We start from the raw sequence: 18,724 nt of genomic DNA on the forward strand, positions 1-18,724 counted from the left end.
TATTTCTCCGCTCTAGGGCACCAAGCTTTAATTTAAGCCCAGCCCTTTCCTCTTCCATTATTTTAAATGCCGTAGTGACATTGCCTGCCACCTTAGCAATGAACCCAGGCAGAGTGACATCTTCTCTGTCTTGGATGCAACGATACTAAAAAAAACCCCACATAATTAACTTCACGTCTGTCTGTATGTATGATTGATCGATTGAAGTATACTAGTCCTTACCCGTTCTGAATATATGAACGGCAAATATATATATATATATATATATATATATATATATATTGAATATTAGTAGTCCATGACATGAAAATGTTTGAGAACCACTGCTCTAAAACAACATTGGACAATGATGTTTGACAGTCAGCAATATTGTTTTTCCAGATTTATTTTCGGATTTTCTGACTTTATCTGACCTGTTAACATTTTTCATAGACCTGGTTGCTTGTTTCCCTCTCAGCTAATGTGGCAACCCTGGTCATTGCCCAACACTGTGGTAGCTTGGTAGCGTGTGTGTGGTAGACACACACACGCGGCGCCAAATTGTATAGGGCACTTTTTGTTGTGTTGCGGCGGTAGCTAGAGGAAGCATGCCAGTGGGGTAACGATGAGAAGGGTGTCCTGTGATGCAGGTGTCGCTAAGGGACGGAAGTGAGTGAGTGTGCGAGCTTCATTCACTAATAAATTATTAATCATTAATGTGTCAAATGGGGAAAAAGGGCTCCGTTAAAACCTCCATATAATTATGGTCCATGCCTGTGTGAAAAGTGGGAATGATTCCTGCAGTTACTGATGAAATAACACACTGTCTGTGACATTCAAACATTGTTACAATTATTAGATAGATTATTAGATAGATAGGACCAAATGGACCCTTATGGGTCCATTTTACACATAAGGGTCTGTTTGTTTCCTGTCTATACTGCTACATGTGCACTTGTAGATCGGCAATTTTTGGCTATTCTTGAATGTTTGGCTACCATTAACAACATTGTATAGGGCACATTTTGTTGTGTTACGGCGGTAGCTACAGGAAACATGCCAGTGTGGTAACGGTGAGAACGGTGGCCCGTGATACAGGTGTCGCTAAAGGACGGAGTTGTGTGACGGCGCGAAATTAATTCACTAATAAATTCATTATTAATCATTAATGTGTCAAATGGGGAAAAGGGCTCCGTTAAGACCTCCATATAATTATGGTCCATGCCTGTGTGAAAAGTGGGAGTGATTCGTGCAGTTAATGATGAAATAACGCACTGTTTCTGACATTCAGACATTGTTAGCATTATTAGATAGATGTATTAACAATATGTAAAATGTGTACATTACATTTTCTTAATTATGAAAATAAGCTTCATACATAATCTTACTGTGTTCATGTCATTGAAAAGTTAATACTATAGTGGTGTATCATTTAACATTTCCTCATCTGACCATTCTCTGTACATCAGTTACATGATAATTACTTACATGGATCAACATAATTTGCTGACGCAAATCATCCCCTGACGCGGATTTGGCCTTAACCATTTTACTTGGCGAATATACACAACCGTCCATAATGTCTTATCTTCTCGGCAATGTCTGTCTCTCTGCAATGATGCAATCTGGGAAATTTATAGTCATCTAAAACTCTGAGCTAACGTAACGGCCACGCCCCCAAAGGGGCCAGCTAGGCACTCCCATGTTGAAGCGCTAGGCCCTAGTGGCAAGAGGAAGGACTGCAGGCGGACCCGTGGATTCTTGACGAGGAACCCCCGTGCAACCGAGCGCTCAATGTTAAAGCCCAGCTGCACTTCCGCACTTCTTGAATTCCAGACACCAAATTTTGGTGTCCAAATGCTGATATCAGCGAAAAAATGCGCAAATAGACGGTACTTCCGACAGCTTTCCGAGTGCTTCAAAACGCCACTGAGCAACTTCCACTGACATGAATAGCGGAGGGGGCGGAGCTTCGCGACAGTTTAGCCTCTATCCTTTTAATACTCTATGCGGCCACTAGGGGCCCTTCTAAATCTATCTATGGCCGCTCCATGCATTCAGGCTCCTTTTGCAGCTGCCGTTCTGATTGGCCAAAATTCACAACAGCTGTTGTCAAAGTTACAAGTCTACACTGCCTCACGGATGGACGCCTTGTGAGCTTGTACATCTGCTATTTTATTTGTGCAAGACGTTTCTACGGAACAGCATAGCTCAGCTACTCTGGAATGAAGTTATATATTATAGGCACGGAGGCCAGCGCTGGTTGTAAAACGATGGTATGTTATTAATTCAATTCATACAAGCATACAGCAACATTGATATGTCTATCAAACTAGAGGCGGTGTGTGTGTGTGTGTGTGTGTGTGTGTGTGCGCGCGGGACACTAAACTGTCAACACTACTACTAAAGAAAGAGGCAGCGATGGCGCCATAAGTCCATATCCATACATTCGGGGACATAAATTGCGCAAAATACTTTTAAACATGAAGGCAGCAGCTTACTGCATTCTCCTAGCTGTTGTGTGCAAAGCTACATTAGCATAGGAAGGATCAAGGAACGGACCCACAACACCAGGGTTGCCACATTGACTGAGAGGGAAACAAGCAACCAGGTCTATGAAAATGTTAACAGGCCAGATCAAGTCAGAAAATCCGAAAAGAAATCTCCAATAAGCAACAATATAGCTGACTGTCAAACATCATTGTCCAATGTTGTTTTAGAGCAGTGGTTCTCAAAATTTTTCATGTCATGGACCACTAATATTCTATATATATATATATATATAAATGTATATGTATATGTGAACGGGTAAGGACTAGTATATTAAATATTCAATAATTGTGGGACTCCTTGACTGACATGAAAGGTTTTGACAACCACTGTCAAGATTTAGAATCCTTTTTTCTTTTCTTTAAGAATTGATCTAGGTGTAAATGAGTTAAAACTGACAAATCAGATTGGGCTGGAACATTGCCCAAATATAGTCGGACACTGTGATAATGCAGCATAATTGCAGCATTCTGTACAAAACAGGCCACACGTACGCACAAGGACACATGGACAGACGTTATTACTCTCAGTATGTAAAAAGATGTTCAAATTAATGACTTCCTGTACTGTCAGGGACAGGGATACAGCCAGAGACACAACCAGGGACACAGCCAGAGACACAGGGAGACAACCAGGGACACAGCTAGGGACACAGCCAGGTACAAACCCAGGGACACAGCTAGGGACACAGCCAGGAACACAAGGACACAGCCAACCCCCTCAGCATAGGCGGCGGGTGCGTTTTACCTTTGGGTAGGCTATAGAATTGAGTTGGGGGGGGGACTCTCCGCCGCGGATTTATTTATTTCTTTCTTTCCCAGATGGTCTAAAAATGAGTTATTTAGCATACTTTTACCAATGAATTAGCCTATACACAGACAACGACTTTTGGACGTCTTTTTCTCAAGTCTCGAGTCAGTCAGTGTAGATTACCTGGCGGTGTTGCTGCCCCTCCGGGAGTCGCGGCTCATGGCTCTTCACAGATGGCACAGAGACAGCAGTGTTGCTGCAGTGGTGTGAACTGTGAACCGTGCGGGCACTGAGTTCTGACAGCCGACTCACAGCTTCTTCTTCTGAATTAGGCTACTTTATCTTTGCCTTGAAAAAGACATTTTGCGTTTTGCTGTTTCCCAAAACAAACCAGCGCGCGCTACTCTTTGCTACAAAGCGACTGGAAGGACGAGGTTTACAGACACCAATAGTAGTCAATCATATGCTGATTAGGCCAGTTGCCGATCAGCGATCACCAGGGGGCAGCGACAACACACACACACACACACACACACACACACACACACACACACACACACACACACACACACACACACACAATAGCCTTCTATAATCCTGCGCACATATATTATATATATTTAAAAAAATACCCAGCATAATTTTTGGGAAGTCTAAGCCTTCCCTAGCCTTATGCACCCGCCGCCTATGCCCCTCAGGCCAGGAGGCGGTGTGTGTGTGTGTGTGTGTGTGTGTGTGTGTGTGTGCGCGCGCGCGGGACACTAAACTGTCAACACTACTACTAAAGAAAGAGGCAGCGATGGCGCCATAAGTCCATATCCATACATTCGGGGACATAAATTGCGCAAAATACTTTTAAACATGAAGGCAGCAGCTTACTGCATTCTCCTAGCTGTTGTGTGCAAAGTTACATTACATAGGAAGGAACGGACCCACAACACCAGGGTTGCCACATTGACTGAGAGGGAAACAAGCAACCAGGTCTATGAAAATGTTAACAGGCCAGATCAAGTCAGAAAATCCAAAAAAAAACTCCAATAAGCAACAATATAGCTGACTGTCAAACATCATTGTCCAATGTTGTTTTAGAGCAGTGGTTCTCAAACATTTTCATGTCATGGACCACTAATATTTTCTATATATATATATATATATATATATATATATATATATATATATACTAGCCCTTACCCGTTGTGAGATATTTGCCCCCCTCTTGTGGCCGTGGGGGGGTACTGCGCCCGGTGCGTTTTTAATTCACTAATAAATCTTGCATCCTTTGGTATTCTTCTCCTGATAAACTACACGGTTTGCACACATCTCACCATGCACAACGGCGACAGGTAGCCTGTCCACACATGGACCGCTACTTTGCATTCATATTCATGTGATATTGACAGTACAATACCCATTTTTGCATTTTTTAATCCACTAATAAATTCATTATAAATCATTAATGTGTCAAATTGGAAAAAGGGCTCCATTAAGACCTCCATATAATTATGGTCCATGCCTGTGTGAAAAGTGGGAGTGATTGGGCCAGCCAATGTTGAGATAAAGCGCTGTCAGGGACATTCAGACATTCGCTGAATTTTAGTATGATGATGATGATGATGATATAAATGTATATATAATATATATGCCATGTAAATAATAGCATTTATCCATTTAGATAACTTTATTATTATTTAATTACTTATTTTTACACAGAAACATAATGTGTGTCTTATAGCATCATATAGCATCATTTAAATGCTTAATTTGTAGTTTTAATGTGCAAATTAAACTTTTTTTCCACACTCTAGAGGGTAATCTTATTTTGAAGAGATCGTCCACCGGAAGTCTTAAATCTGTTCATTAGATCTGTTCACTAGACGCTGCCCGGAACACAGCGTGTAGTTTGTTGTTATTCCACGACAGTCGTGAGGCGTGGAGCATAGTAGATCCTAATAGATCATAATAGATCGATCGTGGTGAACAATGTCTCATAATAAAGGAGGCAAAACGTATCAAATGGAGTCCGTACGGGTGAAGATAAATGAACACATGGCGTCGGTGGGAGAGGAGATAGTATCGTGTGTTTTGGAGAAACAGCAGCAGGGTGATGGTGCTGATGTCTTTAGTGTGAAGATTAACGTCAGGGTGGTTGTGTTGGAGTGTCTCCGAGCGGCCGGTGACTTCATGTTCAACCTCTTCCAGAGAGAGATAGAGACGCTGGCCACTATGCTGGTGCGGAACAACAAACCAGGTGTGTTGTTGTTTCATGATCCATTAACTTACTTACGTTGAACACGAGCTAACGAAGCTACACGTAGCTAAGCTGCTAGCTGAACAACATCTCCCTGTTAGCTTCTCTGTTGTTAGCTGAGAGAGAAAGAGAAGAGGGAACCCTAGGGTCCCTGATCGGTTATTCCACTCTTCATGGGATGCAGATGTATGCACTCTGTTCATGGAGAGCCGTGCCGCCGTTTGAGTGATGTTGAGGCAACCTGTTCATTAATACTATGGTTTATTGTTGTTGTTGTTATTATTATTTACAAATGTACCTTTTTACCCCTAAAGTGATTCCTGCATATAACCTGTTAATTAATACTATGGTTTAAAAGTAATAATTGCGAACGCAGTGAGCACTAACTATGAGACCTAGCAGATCATGTCTGTCTGTCTGTGTGTGTGTCTGTCTGTCTGTCCCGCTTTTGTGCCCATCTGAGTGATTTGTTTGTGATTGATGCAACACACTCCATATTTGGACGTATAGCTGCTTTGGGGACTCCTTATATGGTTATGGCTAAGTTAAAAACTTAACTTAAAAATAACTTAACTTAAATAATAACTTAAAAATAAATCTTTAAAAAATTCAAATATGTACGAGCTGCGTTCGCTTCCCGCGTTTGCGTGTCTTACTTGTAAATATAGCTGCAAGCAGCGATAAGGCGCGACCAATAAAGAAGACGACACGCAATAAGAACAATATGCACAAATAAGACTCATAGGTTGAATTGTCTGTACCCAGATTTGAACCCATGACCTTCTGCTCCAAAGGCAAGAGCTCTACCAACTGAGCTATGCAGACAATGTCAGTCGACTCATTCTAAACAGTAACATCATTCAGTGTTTTTGGTAACAATTATGTGTCCTGGTATTGGGGATGTCTATCCATTACTACAGTGTGTTTTGCTGTAAATGTTTTCACGTACAAACCTCTCTTCAACTGGGATTTCAGTTAATGGTCCATAGATTGTGTGTAGAACGTTTCACGCAAATCTCTCAAAAATCCAGGCAGAAAATCAGGTTTAAGCGTCTTTTAAACTGATCAGTAAGCTCCGCCATCAGATCTTCTGCCACTTTGAGCAAAGTGACATGTGTTCCCCATGAGTCAAGGAACAAGTGGAAAAACGTGCCATGACTTTTGGACAAACGAGGCATGAGTTATGCCTGTTCAATGGTTTCATTTTCAAAACATTGCCATAGCGCCCCCCTTTGACCAATTGGAGTAAGACTGCTTTCAGTGCTAATCGGCATGACCCTCTGCCATACTGTACAGTTGTAAAAGCATGAAGCTGCATAGGAAAAAAAAAGAACAAATCACAAACCAATTTTCATTGGCTCATAGAAACTTCATTTTTTCACTTAAAAATACATTACTATGATTTATTGTCCGTATAGGTCCAAAGTTCACGTGTAGACATTTTGTGCATTTTGATGAAAGATCCTGGGAGGAGATACATTAACAGTTTTTCATATAATTAAAAATGGCGGGTGATCTAAAGGTCAGGTCAAAAGTCAGAACATGAAAGTTGTTCGGCATGAGGAGACACGAATGAGTATCAAAGTGTCATTGCCAACGGTCAAATGGTTCATGAGATATGCACGTTCAAAGTTTGCATTTTCAATTGAGTGCTATAGCGCCACTCTTTGGCCAATGGTCATGGGCTTCGCATAGTTAGCGTTTGGTATGGCCCTCTACCAGATTCCCATGTTTCACGAAAACCGACTGCACGGTTCAGTCAGAACTGCTATTTTTGGTGGAAGGAGAAGAAGAAGAAAAATCCCACAAAAACTATTTGTGACTTCTTGGTCCATTAATAATAATTATTATTATTGTTATGTACCTTGTGGTACCTTTTTACTAGAGCCCGACCGATAATCGGCCGGCCGATATATCGGCCGCCGATATGACCATATATGGGCCTGACCGGTTGGATCGTGGTGAAAATTTATCCGATTGGCCGATACATGCGTCTGGCTAAACCTAGTGTAATGATTTCTTTTCTCCAGCAGAGTGCACCGAGGTGTCGTGTGTGTGTGTGTGTGTGTGTGTGTGTGTGTGTGTGTGTGTGTGTGTGTGTGTGTGTGTGTGTGTGTGTGTGTGGAAGAGAGAGAGAGAGAGAGCATTGCGCTTTACTCCCTGCTGACAGAAAACAGCCACAACATGTTAAAAGTACTTCGTTTGTTGTACTAGAAAAGAAGGAGGAGAAGCCACGTATATCCATGATAAGTTCTGGGATAGAAAATTGCACTAAATAGTGTTATTCATGACGGTAGCAGCTGCAGCCTCTGCTAGCTAACTAGCAAGCTAACTGCAAGCTAACTAGCTATCCAAATGCTATAACCAAAACAAACTGTTGACCAGGGTTGCCACATTTCTTGTGAGAGAAACAAGCAACCAGGTCTATAAAAATGTTAATAAGCCAGATCAAAGTCAAAGTCAGAAAATTAGTCTAAAATAAGCGACTATAGGGCTGACTGTCAAACTTTGTTGGCCAATGTTGTTTTAGAGCAGTGGAAGGACTACCAATATTTTAAAGCAACTTTACATACAAATGGAACCAAATAGACCCTGATTTTCAGAGTTAAATTAACACTGATGATAGTGTACTCCCAGAGAATGGTATCAAATGGGGGTCTGTGGCCTAATGCATACTACAGGCTACTAGTGTGTAAACTGTGTTATATATGCTATAGGCCCCTCTTATTTAGCTGCTACAGTATTTATTTACTCTTTGAGTGAGAAGTAAAAAAAATGATAAGCCTTGAAAAGTCATTGGTTTAAGAAAGCAGGGCTGTCTGTACTACTGTCACTTGTACCTTTTGCATAATCATATCGGTGCACTATATCGGTTGCATATCGGTTATTGGCGATTGTCCCCCTCTATCGGATCGGCCACACAAATCCATATCGGTCGGGCTCTACTTTTTACCCCTAATTTGATGTCTGGAATCAGCTGCACTATCATGTGACAAAAGCCTTGAGTCTTACAGACAGAACTTGGGGAGAAAAAGAATACCCCAGGACGTTTGTTATGCTGCTGGTGTTGTGTTTATGCTACTTTAGTTTGCAAATTCTGTCTTGCACTACACTTACAATCTGAATCAATATTTGAGCTTCTGACAACAATGTCATGGTTTGATAACTGAGCCAATTATATAAAGACGGATTTAACCGCGACAATGACGCACGCTTAGTCTCATCATCGTCACAGCAGCATTCTTTTCAATGGTAATAATAAAGTTACAAAGATTTAAACACATAGCGCTAAACAGCACGTGTGTGCAGTTAATATATAGCAGAAGAATGGATTACACGAGCAGACAATCTCATCAACAACAATGTCAGAACGCAGATGTGGTTGAGATGAGGCTCCACCACAAAACTGAACTGTGCATGCAGTGACTTGACTGGTCCGTGTGACGACGGGTAAACGTTATACTTTTAATGGGGTCATCCCTATGTTCCCCAGGTTCTATGTTCCCCACCTGGGGGGGTGACAATGATGTCAGAAACGTTTTTTCCCCCTGTAAAAGACTCCTTTTATTGATTTCAGCTGTTACAATTCCAAACTGGGTCAGCGGTTCGAATCCCGGCTCCTCCTCCTGTCCACATGTCGAAGTGTCCTTGGGCAAGACATTGAACCCTACATTGCCTCCAATGAGTTGGTCAGTGTGAGCTTGCCACCATTGGTGTGTGAATGTGGGAAGTGAGGACGCTGGCGTTGACTGTTTGCCTCTTCACCTCCCAATGAATGAATGAATGAACCATTGTAAAGCGCTTTGAGCACTTGGAAAAGCTCTGGCCATAACAGCCCTTACTCTCAGGAAGGATTGAGCTGGTGGTTCCCTGTCTCCTCCACCCTGGACCACATGGCGCCACTGAGCTACCAACTCTGCATTGAAAATGTGCTTTATTGGTACAGTGGGCTAATAGATAACTGTTTCACAGTGGGCTAATAGATAACTGTTTCAACTCAAGTAAACATCTAAGCACTTTAAATGGAACAACGACAGCTGACCCTTGAGCTTGTAGAGCAGCCCTTTTTCAACTAGGTATTTTAAACCTTTAATATTGTGAATTGTCCACATTTTTAGTAGTGTTCTTAACATTTCTAACTATTTTGTAAAGTTTTTCTAACTCGTCTTATTCTTTTGTAAAGTTGCACTTTCAAGTTTTTCTAACTCGTCTTATTCTTTTGTAAAGTTGCACTTTCAAATGCAAGTGTGGTTGAACACACAATGTGTTTAATTTAAATGGTAGCACTGTAGTTAAAACATAAAACAGCATTTCAAACATGCGAGTAAATAAACATTTTAACAGACATTTGGCGTCTTTGGATTGAACTCGACTACTGAAAGAACTTGGAGCTTCTCTCTGGTTTCTGTTTGTTTGTGTGGCCTTTTAAACCCTTCAGGTGCTCCTAATTAGCAGCAGCCATTTTGCTGCTGCACTCTGGGAAGTGTAGTGTTGGCCATAATGGAAGATGCCTAGTAAAAGTTCCACTCCTGAGTTTTGACTCAACACCTCCAGTTTTGAGCTCATGATTTTCCAAACCAGCGAGGTCACAGGAGTCCTTCACTCCTGCTCATCAGTGAAATCATTGTCAGCCCCCCCCCTTCCCTTTTTCACAATAACAATAACTTCTGAACTGTCCACAGCCTCCATGGTTGAGTGGGGAACATAGAACTTTTTGTAGAACCGTTTCTTAGTTATGTGGGGAACATAGAACCTCTTTTGAGTGGGGAACATATAACCTGGACAACATAGAACCTGGACAGCATAGGGATGACCCCCTTTTGACCCCTCGTGGTGCCGGGCCTGTCGCCACGGCGAAAATTCTTCATCAATGTTTTCATCGTTATGCTATCATGCTGTCTTCATTAGTGTAGTATGTCAAACTCACAGATGTTATAGTTAATTTCCAAATTGATACAATTATTTTGTGCAATTAAATGGTCAGCTAGATGATGATAAACAGGTGAGTATGTGAATACCAATGATAAGTAGGCCTGCCATTTCAGGAATTGTTTACTAATGAATGACATTGTTTCGGTACTTTGTTGTTTAACCTTGAGGGGGAGCATCCAGTGAAAGACGAAATTACACTCAGTGTAAATATGTCGGTGGCAAGATTTCATCACTTTTTGTAGTGTCCCTCCCTCATTTCTGTAGTACTGGTGGCTTTATGTTGCCCCCACGCTTCATTCAACAAAGTCAAAACTGATACACAAAAGAACACACAGTTGACCATTTTCAATTTCCACCACATTGAAAATGTGTTGTAAAATGATCATGGTTGCTGCCAATAACAAATGTTATCAGTTCATCCACTGCTCCATCCACCAAGCTTTTGTATCTTTCTGTATCCTAGATGCGCTGCACCTCCCTGCGTGTAAAGATAAGGTTTCCCCTGGACAGCAGGAGACGAGTTTCAGTCCGGTCACGAAGGTTTCCTCTGGACAGCAGGAGACGAGTCCCAGTCCGGTCTCGAAGATTTCCTCTGGGCAGCAGGAGACGAATCCCAGTCCAGTCCAAAAGGAACGAGGGAGGAAGAAGGAAGGAAGACCAGGGGAGGCTGATTGGTCAACTTTGACCCATGATGATGAAAACAGAGAGACAAATCCTGTAGCCGGTACCTCAACTGAATACCCAAAAACACAAGCCGATATAGGAATCGGAGAAAAATCCTTTGTTTGCAAAGTTTGTGGAAAAAGCTTTCGTGTAATGGATACTCTAACGGCTCACATGAGGACTCATACAGGGGAACAACCCTATACATGTACAGTTTGTGGTGAAGGCTTTGCTCGTAGCCGTGATGCAAAAACTCACATGAGGACGCATCAAGGGGAAAAGCCTCATACTTGTACAGTATGTGGTAAAAGCTTTGCTGAAAGCACTACTCTAACCATTCATATGAGGATTCATACAGGTGAAAGGCCCTTTATGTGTCCATTTTGTGGTAAAGGCTGTGTTAACAGCGGTAACCTTAATTCTCATATGAGGATTCATACAGGGGAAAAACCCTTTACTTGTACAGTTTGTGGTAAAGACTTTGCTCAAAAAAGTACTCTAGAACCTCACATGAGGACTCATACAGGGGAAAGGCCCTTTACTTGTAAAGTTTGTGGTAAAGCCTTTATCCATAGGGGTAGTCTAACCATTCACAAGAAGACTCATACTGGGGAAAGGCCCTTTCTTTGCACAGTTTGTGGTAAGGGCTGTCTTACCAAGGGTAACCTAGATTGTCACATGAGGACTCATACAGGGGAGAAGCCCTTTATGTGTACAGTTTGTGGTGTACAGTTAGTCAGTAGGGGTCAACTCAATACTCACATGAGCACTCATACAGGGTGAAAGCGCATACAGTGGTAAAAGGCTGTGTTAATGGGGGTCATCTAAATACGCATAGTAGCATGTCGTCAGGGAGGGGGGGGGTTGAACAGAAGAAAAACTAACGCAGGAATCGCAAAACTAACGCAGGAATCACAATCTGACAATATCAACATGACTGAATGAAATAAACACCATGGTCAATGCACAATTGCAGGCACATTATGCATCTCAACGATAAACGTATTATGAAAATTACTAATCCGAGAAACCAGTTTGTATTATGAAAATCGGTATTGAATGAGGCAAATATGTACTGCATGAGGTTAATAGAATTGAATTCACATGGTTAACACCCCGATCGCCCAGGACGAAGTTCACCATCCTTTCAATTAGTAACACCCAGTGCCCAGGACGAAGCTATATCCAAAAGACGAAGAATGCTCGATGTTGCGCGACAGTGGGACGTCATCGAAAATGTTCCTCCCCTGTTTAGCCGACGAGACCAGAAATCTTAAAACGTTAATAACTCTTGATCTAAATCATCCCGTCCAATTCTAAGAACAGATCATGTGTTTGACGGCCCACCGCGTTCCCGCCGCTAGTCGCGTTAGATTTAATCATACCTCCCATTGTTGTCGAGTTTTTTGGCTACATTTAGCTGCTACATCCACATCCGGGATAACATCCATCCGGTCCGTCGGTAAAAGTGCTCCGCTGCTATGAATCACTGGGCACTCTGATTTAATGGATTAAATAACCCCGGGCAATCGGAGTGATAATTATGCGTGGTGTATATGTTAGGCCATATGTATGTGTACAATATTGACTATAGGCCTCCAACACACCCATCGTTGCCTGTCTCCTTCCCCAGACTCATACATACAGCTTAAAATAAAATTATATACCGGTAATCAAGTGTAATGTTCAACTTTTGTGTGCTTACTCTATTAATACTTACAAAATCCCTTGCATTTAAAACACTTTGAGGGCTTTACATTGTTTAATCCAACATTCCGCCCTGCTTAATACGCTAAATCTGCTATTTGTTTTAATGTGTTTAATTCGCCTTTTTTAATAATTAAAAAGAAAGAGAGCTGATTTGTCGTGGACCTGGTGACGAGGCCGTCGCGTTACGATGACGAAACCGGAAATCTGGACTTCTGGAAAAATGAGCCCAATGCAAGTGGACGGGCCGTTTGTTTGGACTACAACGTGGTGTGGAACCTCTTCTTGCTTCGCATTGTAATGGCGGCGAGTTTTTTTCTTCAACAACAAACCATCTGACTATTTTTGGATTTCCGTGGATAAAAGCTGAAAATACTTTGGCGTATGCTCCAAAGGTAATGAGACAATCTAGGCAGCGTAGAATATTGGATTAAATAGCGGGAACATATTTCAGTATAATATGCTGCATTAATGGGTTTAAAAAAAGCACACACACACACTACATTCCGTGCTCAGCCAATCAAATCATCACAAATTCCGCCATTCACAATTTGCATATCGTTGCTGTCGGGAGAAAACCTCATAACTTCTTTTTTTTTGCATAAACCAGTGCTATGCCCTTCGTGTGTGTGTGTGTGTGTGTGTGTGTGTGTGTGTGTGTAATTTCGAAAATATTGAACAATGGAATGTAGTAAAACGTGCTTTGGACAAGACCTCTTAACTCCATTGGACCCTCAAAATGTCTGCTAAAGCAACTAACTCCACCACCTCTCCCCCTCTCACAGAAGTAATTGACAATATATAAAGTCACAACAACTTTGATCATGCTGTATTGCTTTGTTTTAAAATATATATTTTTCATTTCCTGAAAAATGACAATGTTGGAGTTATGAGGTTTCCTCCCGACAGCAGAGATATGCACTTTTCTGTCCTCACTTGTCTGAGTATACACAAACACAGCAAGCTCAGCATAGTCAATATATAAATATAGACATTGTGGCTGTCAACTTCAACTTCAAAGAACTTTATTTTTCCTTTCGGAAACTTATTTTGTGCAGTGGTAAAGACAACAACAGAGATCACAATACACACAAACACGGATACTATATAAAAGATCATAAAAACGACTTTTTAAGAGGAACTACTTAAAAGCATAATATATTAAAAATCTGTTCTATAAGTACTAATAATTAAAAATCTAAAAATTTACTGTATGCAACCTATGCGTTCACTATAGTCCATCAGGTGGAAGGGGGGGGGTTGTTGTTAGGGATTCCAACGAGGGGGGGGGGGGGGGGGGGTTCAGCCTAGGTGTTCAAGAGTCTGATGGAGGTGGGCACAAAGCTAGCTGAGCCCCTTTTTGTGAGTTTTGATGCTCTGTATCGCCGGCCTGAGGGCATTAGTTCGTAGTGGTTATGGAGGGTGTGTGTGTTGTCCTCAACTATTTGAGAGGCCTTCTTTATTGTCCGTTTTTTATGGATGCTGCTGAGTGACTCCTGGTCCCTCCCAATGATCTTGCCGCTGATCCTAACCACCCTGTCGAGAGGGTTCCGGTTGATGGCACGCATCACACCAAACCATGATGTGATGTTAAAGGTCATTATGGATTCTACAAAGGACTTGTAGAAGGCCTGCAGGATCGATGGTCGGACCTGAAGCTTCCTCATCTTCCTGAGGAAGAACAGCCTTTGTTGACACTTGGAGTGAATGTTCTCTGCGTTGGTCTTGAATGTGAGCTTATGGTCGATGGTGGTGCCGAGGTATTTATACTCTTCGACACGTTCTATTGCCTGGCCATTTATCTCTAGGGCCGGAGGTGGAGTGGGCGGGCCCTGCCTAAAGTCCACCAGCAACTCCTTAGTTTTGCTGGGGTTTAGGTCCAGGAAGTTGTTATTGCACCACTCAGCAAAATAGTCCATTACCCCAATGATGCGGTTATTGGTGTTGGTGGTATCGACAATAACCGTGTCATCTGAATATTTGATGAATAGCATGTCAGGGTCTGGGCTGCTGCAGTCATCTGTGTACAGGGTAAACAGGACTGGTGAGATGACAGATCCTTGTGGTGCCCCGGTGGACACAGTCCTGTTAGAGCTGTAGTTGCCATTGAATCTGACGGTCTGGTGTCTGTCTGTGAGGAAAGACAGAATGAGCAGTATGAGGTGGGAGTTGACATTCATCCGGAGGAGTTTCTGTCCCATCAGGTGAGGCTGCACTGTGTTAAATGCACTCGAGAAGTCCACAAATACCATCCTGACAAAGGACTTGGGCTTCTCCAGCTGTGCGTAGGTGTGATGCAGCAAAGTTATCACTGCATCATCCGTGCCTCTCTGCTGCTTGTATGCAAACTGGAGTGGGTCTGTGAACCCACTAACCTCCCTCTGTAGCTGGGGTAGAATGAGCCTCTCAAAGCTCTTCATCACCAGAGATGTTAAAGCTACAGGGCGGTAGTCATTATTGCAGGTGGGGTTAGTTTTCTTAGGGGACTGGGCAGATGGTGGAGGACTTCCATATGGTTGGTATGGAGTGTTCAGACAGGGAGCGGTTAAAGAGATTGCAGAAGACCTCGGCCAGTTGTTCATGACAGACCTTCAGTAGGCGCCCACTAATGTTGTCAGGGCCCGGAGCCTTATGGGGGTTTGTTCTCTTGAACACCCTTTCCACCTCCCTTGGGTTGAGCTCTAGGTTGGTGTCGGTCGCTGCGTTACACAGGAGTTTGGTGGTCAGCTCCTCCCTCTCCTGAGTGAAGGTTTGTGTATCAAACCTGCAGTAGAAGCTGTTCAGGTTCTCTGCAAACTCCACACATTCCTCTGCTCTTAGATGGGATGAGGGTCTGTTGTTTTGCAGGCCAGCGAGTGTCTTGACACCTTTCCAGGCATCTCTGGCTTTGCCCTCCTCAAAGAGCCTTTCCATTTTCTCCTTGTATTCCCTTTTGGCCTCTTTAATCTCTTTATTTAACCTTGCCTGAATCAATTTAGCCTCAATCCTGTTACCAGAGGTAAATGCAATTTTTTTCTGATTGAGTGTGTGTTTTAGCTTCTTTGTGATCCAGGGTTTATTGTTTGAGAATACTTTAACTGTCTTTTTTGGAATAATCATGTCTTCACAAAAAAGAATGTAGTCAGTGATGACCTCAGTAGCCTCCTCCAGACTGGTCCCTTCTGTGAATGTTTCCCAGTCAGTGCAGTCTGTCTCCAGTTTCTGGTCAATTCTGTTACATATGCTTAAAATGACTGAAAATCAAAACACTCATTTATAAAAGGTGAGACACATTCATGCTTTCCATCCCATAGCCAGAGGAGCCGGTGCATCCAATAATGTATTTGATCTACTGTATTTGAGAGTCTATGAAGGGGATCTAGCAGGAGCCTATTCAGCTGATATATTCTGAAAACAACCACTATAGAATTTAAGTATTTTACCATTTTAACACAATAGATGTGGCCTGGCTATTGCCCACTTTAGTATTCAATAGAAACTACTACTACTACTACTAATAATAATAATAATAATTGTCATAATAATACAAGGCAAAATACTGATAACAATCATTAGCAAGACAAGATCCCCGTAAAGCCACAAATAATTAGTCTCAACTGTACCTTTTCAAAATAAAATGTTGCCTTTCTCCTGGAGAGCTCCATAGAAACACAATGGGGCTATAAAAAAAAGTAGTTTACCCTGCAAAACCGGAAGAGGACATGACATCACATGTCAAATGTATTTGATACATGAGGATGTGCTCACTACTGACCCCAATGTATTTGCAGTGGAAACCAAAAAAACGCGTTTGTATCTTAGATGTTCTGCACTTCCCTGTGTTTCAAGACGAGGTTTCCCCTGGATGATTGTGAAAGCAGAGAGACAGATGTAACCATCACCTCAACTGAACACTCGAACACAGGCTGATGTAGAGGACTGTGGAACACCACAACCAACTAGTGATGACCAGCTCCTCTCTTCACACCATTCTGAATCTGACATCAATGACAGAGATGTGTGGGAGGAGACCGAAGAAGGTCATTCAGCATTAAATGCACTGAAATCACAAGGCAAAAAAATTGCTCGGACAAAGATTGTCTTTGAGCAACAAATTGCCCCAAGACCCGCAATCATCAAAACAAACACACACCATGAGGCATCGCACTGGGAAGAAAATGTTTACTTGTTTGTGGTAAAGGCTTTGGTAAAATGTTTTATCTAAAAGCTCACGTGAGGACTCATACTGAGGGAAAACCATTTACTTGTAAAGTATGTGGTAAAGGCTATGTTCATAAGAGTAGTCTAAAATCTCACATGATGACTCATACAGGGGAAAGGCCCTTTATTTGTACAGTTTGTGGTAAAGGCTGTCTTCGCAGGGGTAATCTAAACCTTCACATGAGGACTCATACAGGAGAAAAACCCTTAACTTGTACAGTTTGTGGTAATGGCTATGCTGATAGCAGTACTCTAAAAAAATCACGAGGACTCATACAGGGGAAAAGCCCTACGTGTACAATTTGTGGCAAATGCTTTGCTTGTAGGAGTAATCTAAATACTCATGTGATGACTCATACAAGGTAAAAGCTCTTCATTTTTACAGTGTGAGAGGTGATGGATGGATCATCCATCCAGAGCAACATTAGCCAGTGTGGAGATATAATCGCCCCATCTGATCCTTGGTCTGCCCGGTCTCCTTCCAGTGGGACATGCAACGAAGACCTTTGAAACATGTGTTCACAAGGGGCTGAAATGACTGACTCCTATGTTTAAGGTTAACAAACCGAATCGAAATCTTAACAAACCGAATCGAAATCTTTCAAAGGATGCACCACAATCAACAAAAAATAAACTACATTATATTATCTAAATGTTCTTTAAACATTTACTTTAGCTGATACATATGCATACAGGGCTTTAAATAATTGTGTTGATAATTGCTCAATTTTAATTGCATATCTCATTTTTTGTCCATGTAATTTTCCTTCATTTCACATTAAATCTTTAGGATAAAGACGCGTCTGGTTTATTTACAAAACAATTGGCTCATCTACCTCAATGGCTCTAGAGGTAAAGGTTACTTTTTTCAGAATCAACCTGAATGTGTCTTTCTGTAACTAGGTGGGGCTTCTCCTTCATGCATCTCCCTCTTTGGAGACAGGCAGTGGCTCGTGCTACATCTGATCTAACCGACTTGGCGACTTCACACTCGCTACTTTTCCGAGATAACGTGAAGAACACAGAGATGTATTTGTAGGTCTAGAATCTAGATATCAAAATTGATCTTTGAATCAATTGATACATTCGAATTGATACATTCGTGTTCCCTGATATAGGTTACCATATTCCTTCACAGAGATTGTATTTAATTGTAGAACTTTAAGGAATTATACTCCTTGCGTGTTGTGTAAACCGCAGCGGTGCAGGACCGTTTGTGTGTCTGGCATTGCCGTGGAACAGAAGCGAGGACCACAGAGCTTGTCCCGCAGTCCAGAGGCGCAACACTGACCGAACGCTAGGGGGGGATATAGAAAAATCCGTCCCCCCCGTCCCCCCCACCACCCTAGGGGAGGGGGGGATGGGGGGGTCTAACCACCAAAACGTGGGGTTATGGTTAGGGTCGGATTACAGAGAGGTTGTTCCAGTGACTCAATGCACATACAAAACTGCTTTGGCACAGTTATTATTATTATTATGAATTACCTGGCTGTGATTCCTCATGTGTCTCAAAACGTAAAAGTTTAACCACATTATCAGCAGCGCCTAAAACTGGTCAAAACTCACTGACCTCATGTAAGTTAGCCTATTCTATAAAATGTACAACACCTGGGCAGTTTTCAGGAGAGGAGAGGAAAGTCGCATGTTTTAAATATGTAGTTGCACCTTACCTGGTGTTGACAGTTGTGCTTTCAT

General features: G+C 42.1%; 1 protein-coding gene and 1 long non-coding RNA gene across 2 annotated transcripts in view; one reads left to right on the forward strand and one right to left on the reverse strand.

Moving 5' to 3' along the window:
* Positions 1-18,724, reverse strand: part of LOC308318393 — a 533,465-nt gene that overhangs the window by 265,243 nt on the left and 249,498 nt on the right. The gene's annotated exons all lie outside the window — the stretch shown is intronic.
* LOC308317921 (uncharacterized protein) lies at positions 5,326-11,914 on the forward strand (the record flags this gene model as incomplete). The annotated part of the gene is made up of 2 exons (XM_080767268.1): positions 5,326-5,527; positions 10,923-11,914. The coding sequence occupies 2 exons, from the start codon at positions 5,326-5,328 to the stop codon at positions 11,903-11,905; spliced, it is 1,185 nt and encodes a 394-aa protein (XP_080623394.1). The 3' UTR covers positions 11,906-11,914.

The sequence above is a fragment of the Protomyctophum bolini genome (assembly GCF_963924005.1).
Source record: "Protomyctophum bolini genome assembly, chromosome: 7".
Taxonomy (NCBI): domain Eukaryota; kingdom Metazoa; phylum Chordata; class Actinopteri; order Myctophiformes; family Myctophidae; genus Protomyctophum; species Protomyctophum bolini.